The sequence below is a fragment of the Sander lucioperca genome, chromosome 6, assembly GCF_008315115.2.
Source record: "Sander lucioperca isolate FBNREF2018 chromosome 6, SLUC_FBN_1.2, whole genome shotgun sequence".
Classification (NCBI taxonomy): domain Eukaryota; kingdom Metazoa; phylum Chordata; class Actinopteri; order Perciformes; family Percidae; genus Sander; species Sander lucioperca.
This window is the reverse complement of record NC_050178.1, coordinates 10447723-10454569: the sequence shown is the minus strand read 5'-3', so window position 1 is coordinate 10454569 and position 6847 is coordinate 10447723. Positions and strand designations below refer to the sequence as shown.

At 40.0% G+C, this 6847-nt stretch overlaps 2 protein-coding genes across 2 annotated transcripts; one reads left to right on the top strand and one right to left on the bottom strand.

Moving 5' to 3' along the window:
* Nucleotides 1-1537: 1537 nt before the first annotated feature.
* On the bottom strand, nt 1538-4240 carry LOC116051596 (pre-miRNA 5'-monophosphate methyltransferase). The gene is made up of 2 exons (XM_031302116.2): nt 3982-4240; nt 1538-2332 (listed from the first exon to the last, which is right to left on the bottom strand). The coding sequence occupies exons 1-2, from the start codon at nt 4183-4185 to the stop codon at nt 1781-1783; spliced, it is 756 nt and encodes a 251-aa protein (XP_031157976.1). The 5' UTR covers nt 4186-4240; the 3' UTR covers nt 1538-1780.
* Nucleotides 4241-5070: 830 nt separating this feature from the next.
* Nucleotides 5071-6831, top strand: LOC116051424 (cytochrome c oxidase assembly protein COX14 homolog). The gene is made up of 2 exons (XM_031301832.2): nt 5071-5199; nt 6360-6831. Exon 2 carries the CDS (start codon nt 6370-6372, stop codon nt 6544-6546), a length of 177 nt encoding a protein of 58 aa, XP_031157692.1. The 5' UTR covers nt 5071-5199; nt 6360-6369; the 3' UTR covers nt 6547-6831.
* The last annotated feature ends 16 nt before the right edge of the window (nt 6832-6847 follow it).

The following is a 6847-nucleotide window of genomic DNA, read 5'->3' as shown; positions in this document are numbered from 1 at the left end:
ATTGACCACTGTGGTTCAGTCAGCTCAGATACAGAAAGACGTAGCTGCTTGATAATGGAAAACGGTGTCTTATTTCATATGCATGGTAATGATTGTATACATAAAGTAAACAGTTGTTTAGCCAGGTTAACTATGCTTTTAAATTAATACACAAGTCAGTGTTTAAAGGAATGAATGACAAAAACAACTAATTCAAGGTTTTAATGTGCTACTGCCCCCCCTCGTTTTCTTTTTCTCTAGAGTTGCAACAATTGGTCCAATTTGATAATTGTTTTTATTTATTCTTTAAGCAAACATTCTAAATGTGTGTATGTAAGAATTTGCTGTTTTATATACTGGTAATATGTAAACTGAATATATTTGGGTTTTGGACTGTGGGTTGGGCAAAACAAGATATTTGAGATGACACCTCAAGCTCTGGGACACTGATAGACATTTTTCACTGTTTTCTAACTAAACTTGGCACAAAAAGTAAGAAAATTTGTGTTTGGTAGATTTTCTCTGTGGTAACAATGCTTTTTGGCACTAAATCTTATACCGTTGGAAAGCCTGTTTAGTTCCCTTTCAAATGGTGCCCATGTGTAAGGAACATGCATTTGTGGGATGAGCAGCAGCGCTGAGTATATGGGTTGCGCCCATGAAAAATTTGCCAAATCTTCTCTGCCATTGCCAAACGGCTTATTTTGCTGTTGCTATTGACACAACCCTATATCTCCACAGTCTGGGACCAAACTCTATCCTCCAAGATGACAACGCTCGCCCCCACAGGGCGAGGTTTATCAGAGACTACCTCCAGAATGTGGGAGTGGAGAGGATGGAATGGCCTGCCAGCAGTCCTGACCTCAACCCCATTGAACATTTGTGGGATCAGCTTGGGCGTGTTGTTCGTGCTAGAGTGACCAACACAACCACGTTGGCTGACTTGCGACAAATGCTGATTGAAGAATGGGATGCCATCCAACAGCAGTGTGTGACCAGCATGAGGAGGAGGTGCCAGGCTGGTGTGGCTGTGTATGGTTCTTCCACACGCTACTGAGGCTCCTGTTTGTGAAATGAATAAACTGTTAAATTGCCAATATGTCTTGTTTCTTCAAACTTCAATCATCCAATCCACCAAACAAGTCAATGGCAGAATAACATTTTTCATGGCCGCAACCCACATACTCAGAGCTGCTGCTCATCCCACAAATGCATGTTCCTTTCAAATGGGGCACCATTTGAAAGGGAACAGGCTTTCCAACGGTATAAGATTTATTGCGAAAAAGCATTGTTACCACAGAGAAATAATCTACCAAACACAAATTTCCTTATTTTTTGTGCTAAGTTTATTTTATAGACTAAACAATTAATTAAGAAAGTAGTCTGCAGCTTAATCAATAATGAAATAATTGTAAACTGCAGTCCTAATTGTCTTAACAGATAAATCTGTCAACAAAATGTCAGGAAATATATGGGCAAATCAGCAGTTACCAGAGCTCAAAGTGGCGTCTTCAATTTGCTTGTTTTGTCTGACCAAGAACACAAAACCCCACAAATACTCAGTTTAATATCATTTAAGACACAAATCTTGACATTTAACAAGCTGGAACCAGCTAATGGTCAGCATTTTTGCTTGAAAAGTGACTTTAACTTGTCATAATCATTGCAGATTAATGTCGATCAACTAAACAATTTAACTTTACTTTTCTAGCATTCCCAACATTGATTTCTTTGGTCTTCCTGATCATGTCCCTGCAGCTCATGTGCAGCGGCAGATGATAACTGACGTTGTCCCTTAGTTTCATCTCCTTTTGAAGAGCAGCAGCTTGCGATCCCATGTAGTGCTGCCGAAGCTCCGGATGAGCTCCATGCCACAGTTTCTCTCCAGGTGCTCCCTAGCATGTTCTGCTACGTCCCCACGGATCTTCAGGGTTTTGAAGTGGTCAAAGTCCGAGCGGCCCAGCTTCCTCAGCCGCCGGGCCGCGGAGCGGTAGCACTTCCAGGGCTGCACCTCCAGCAGGAGGTGCTGGCTGATGGAGGCCAGGCGAGAGAGCATCTGCAGCAGGCTGGAGTCTCCGTGGTTTAGGTGGACCCACATGGTGACAGCCAGGCACAGACACAGATGGAAGTGGGAGCAGCCGTGGTGGCCGAGGTAATCCTGCAGCTGGTCGGTGTCTTTAGTGATGTCCAGGGGGATGAAGGAGATGCTGTGAGGCTGAGGGTTGTTCTGCTGAGCCCTCTGAATGAGGATCTCATCCAAGTCAAAGCCCAGGAGATTAACTTTCCACTTATCTGACTCTTCTTGGCACACAGACTCCTGCACTAGATGCTTGTAAAAGGCTACACTCAGTTCCTGCCATACACAGGGAGGGAGGGGGGAGGAGAGGACAGCGTTCACAAAAAAAATTTTGTTATGTGGACACATTTCAAATTCTATTCAGAATTGTGTCTCGCAAGATGCCATATATGTCATACTGGATCACCATGTGCATCACGGTTAAATGTGTAAAAAAGTGGTACTGCGAACTTTTAATAGCATTTCCCCAGTGTAAAAATAATAATAACTTAATGTTTTTATAATAATAATACTCATGTTTAAGGATAAGCATCAAAATACCAAAAGTAAAATTATGCAGAATGGCCCATTTCAGAATAATATAGGCCTATACTAGATTATATAATTACTGATGCATTAACGTGTAAGTATTAGTGATAGACCGATTTTATCGGCCAGCCAATATATTGGGCCGATATTTGCATTTTTACGATGCCGGTACGCGGCTGCTGCGTTCGCGATAGTTTTTTCCCGGCATTATTTACAGACAGGCGTCCACAGGCAGCTCTGTGTTGCTGGAGACGCTGCAGTCCACGTACAGACCATGCACTGCCCCTCCCCCACTAGCAGAGTGCTGGTGCTGGAAGCATGGCAGGCTTCCAGCACCATGGCAGTCTTAAATTTCAAATCAAGCACTTTATTTCAGTGGCTACTTTTCAGGTTCATTGTTTTCTTAAATTATTTAAATGTGTTGACAAAGGACATTTTGTGATGACCTGATTATAATATGTCAACAAGCAATGCATCATCAAGGCTGTGTTGTAGATGTTGATTAAAGCCCTTTATCCTTGCACAGTTAACCATATGCAGTGCACCCATCCATATGATGCACATTGCACACATAATTTGGGTGATATGCATGTAAGATGATTGCAGAAGTGACACTGATCTGTGTTTTTGTTTATTATTTTTAAAGAAATGGCAGAGCAGATTCCAAAAACAAATCCAGTGTGGCATGGTTTACATTTTTCTGATGTAAATTGAGGGAGCAAAAGCAGTATCGGCTCCAAATATCGGATCAAGAAAATCGACAGCCCGTATCGGTCATCGGTTAAGGCTGATGAAAACAAAACGGTATCGGCATCGGCATCGGTACTAAAAAATCCATATCGGTCGATCCCTAGTAAGTATCACTACTATTGCAGCTGGGAGGCTAATTTCAACTACTTTATATACTGCTGGGGTTAATCCATAATATATCATCATTTAATAGTTGATTATATTTTGCATTAACAATCCATCTGTAAAGTAACTGATAGCCTAACTAATGTCAAATAAATGTAGTTAAGTAAAAAGTACAATATTTCACTCTGAAATAAAACTAGTGGAGTAGAAGTATTAAGTAGCATAAAACGAATACGAACGAAAAATAATCAGGTAAAGTATAAGTACTTCAAGCTTGTACTGAAGTACAGTACTTGATTATATGAAGCGTTACTAACTTAGTTGCACCACCGTTATATTTGTATGCAAAATACATTAGAGATTTGATTCTGAAAGCTCAGACTATAACGTTGAGTAACATTATGTGTGTAATGTTATCGAAACACGTGAAAAGTCCCATCTACTTAAAGGATACGTTTAAGTTAAATTAAGAGAATATTTCAGTCCAAACGGTTAAAGATACATTTTAAAAGCATATTGTTTAATGTCTCTGAGTCACATACCCCTGAATTACACCCCACGTCCAGGATCAGTGTGGTCTGATGGCCGTCTCTGTAACCTAAATCCTGGAGTAATGTGGCTGGAATCAGGCTCAAACGGTTCTCCGGAGGATTGAAGGTGTAATAGTTTATAAAGTTGCCATAAGGAGCGGCTCCTGGATCATTTATTTCATCAATATCACCGCTACTTATCGAACATGTTGCCATTGTAATGTGTGCGCCTCGAAAATACTTCCGGTTGGAAACGTGGGCTGCAGTCAAATAGGGACCTTTGTGTTCGTTGTTAATAGTTTGTGGTTTAGATTAAACAAAGCAAATACAAAATCTTCTATGTAGGTAGTCTAAATTTGATGATGCCTAATAGTGTATATGGAGAAGTTTCCTTTTTTCCTAGCAAAAGTTATAGGGGGGATACACATTCTTTCAGACTGTATTTTCAGTCTACCACAAAATAGTAAGTAGAAACATTTACTACAAGCCTAGTGGTGTCTGTGATCATAGGCGCCGATTTATGTTTTCCTCCGTGGGTGCTCACGGGCACACGCCCTTTAAAAAAAAAAAAAGTAATAAAAAAATGTTTGCATTTCAGAACCTTAGGAAATGGACAGCGGCCGAGACGAACACACACGCCTATTGACTCGATAATAAAGCCGTAAAGTAGGCTATCTTGCACCTCAGGACAACGCCACTTCTCACAAATACAGATAGGATTGGAGATGAACACGTAACCGCGATCAGCTTCGTGGGAAATTAAGAATCAATTCCACCTGTCTAGTAGCCTCTAGGCACACTATGACAGACGCTCCACTTAGCACCAACTGCAATGTTTAATTTTAAATGAATGTAGCCTACTGGCAGTCTGGCACTGGGTGCTCAGTATTTTCCGTGGGTGCTCGAGCTCCGGAGCACCCACGCTATCAGCGCCTAGCTATGTCTGTGATTAACTGTGGGCGGTAATAAAGAACTATCCGTTATATAGTTCTCTTAATACATCCATGGTTACATACTGTATATCTCGACACCGGGTCAGTAGGTGGCGCTCTGCAGTTTTCCTCGCAGTTTTGTCAGAAGGAGAGAAAAGTCCCTTCTGGTTTTCCGTAACGTTACCTTACGAAAGCGTACGAAGGTTAGTTAGCTTGTGTGCTAACTTCACATGTCGGCGTGCTGACATTGAGGACAACTAGGATAACCTGCGCTTGTTATCGCCTTATAAAATAAAAGGTAAACAAATATTTAAGTATTTGCTTTGAGAGGAGACATGAGAAATCGATAAAATGGTGTGCTAAATTGTGTGCATAACGTTACACAGCTGACCAACTGTTCGCTAGCTTGTAGTGTTAAAGGGGCAATATGTTATCTTGTAGAGACAACAAATAAGCATCAATGTAACGCAAATGGAAAATAAACCTTGAGGCTAAAAAATGCCAGTTTAAGTTTTTTACAGGCCCACAGCTGAATCTGGACTGTCAGTGTATTTATCACAAACTCAAACTTCTAGCTTTGTTTCATTTCGTCCTGAGAGAGTTGGCAACTCTAGTCTAGACTGTATAAGATAGACGACGCGTCATCCATGTCTCCACCTTATGTACAAAAGTGAAGCCGATTTTATTCCAAATTACTTACATCCATGCCAATTAGTACTTGTTCTCTGAACTTTGAGGCATTACATTTGTTTTACTTTGCAGCTACAATGTTGCTTTACATGTATGCAAGTACTGCAGTGGTTGAAGAAGTATTCAGATTTCTTCCAGAATGCATCAGAGTTGATACACAAATTATATTATTGGATTATAATTACAGACCAGCTGACTTTAAATACTTTGTATATTGTTGGTTAGTTTTATTTCTAACAATACATCTTTTTTTAATCCTATGTGTTCTGTATGTTAATATTAATGTGACAATTAGACAATTGATAACTACACCTGTAAGATAATTGTAGTAAGTAATACAGTATCCCTCTAAAATGTAGTGCAATATTAGTATCAAGTAGTATAAAATACAATGTAGTACTAGGGGTGGGTATACCTAATTTCTATAGAAATATTGGTATGTATCACGATATGATAGCATTTTTTGGATAAATAGAGAAACTGTTAAATGGATAAAATAACCAGATGAAATGCTTTTTGGCTAACCACATTCTAACACCTTATCAATCAAAGCACTTCCATCACTGATGCAAAAATCATTTGGCCATAAAACAATACTGCAAAGTGATTTGCAGCATTTTGAAATTACCAGCTACCACAGTATAAATGGTGTGGGAAAAGCTTAAGTTTATGGAGTCATCATGCCCACTCCTGTCACATTTGAGTAGTACTACTGTACAGTATGATGCTGCTGAACCTGCTCTGACTTTTTGTTCCTGGTTCCTTCAGGACCCTCATCATGGTGTCTGGAAAGCGACTGGCTGACATCGGCTATCGGACGTTTTCCGCCTCGATGATGCTGCTGACGGCCTACGGAGGCTACTTGTGTGCGATGCGAGGATACCGCTACATGCAGAAACAAAAACAGCTGAAACTGGCAGCAGAAAACCAGGATCATGAAGTCATCAAAGACTGACATGAGATGGACTATAATTATTTTTTTTTTTGCACAGATGTGGACATTTCCCATTCCTCCTCTTTTTTGTCCGTTACTAAATCATTAAGATGTTAATTCCTCTCGGGACATTTAAGTGATTTCATTGTTGACGGTCTTGTGCCCTCACAAGAAAGAAGTTTATGAAAAATTCACCAAGCAAATTAACCAAGAACCTATTATTTGCATCAATGGCCTGTGTAAAACTGTGTTTCAGGAGTAAAAATGGCTGTAATTGTTTGTATTATATTAAATGACTTTAACCACAAATCAATGTAGTGTT

Excerpts from the sequence above, each read along its gene's own strand:
- LOC116051596 (XM_031302116.2), bottom strand. The coding sequence starts at position 4,185 with ATGGCAACATGTTCGATAAGTAGCGGTGATATTGATGAAATAAATGAT. Across the intron at positions 2,333-3,981 it reads ACGTGGGGTGTAATTCAGGG|GAACTGAGTGTAGCCTTTTA; the intron begins GTATGTGACTCA and ends TGTGTATGGCAG.
- LOC116051424 (XM_031301832.2), top strand. The coding sequence starts at position 6,370 with ATGGTGTCTGGAAAGCGACTGGCTGACATCGGCTATCGGACGTTTTCC.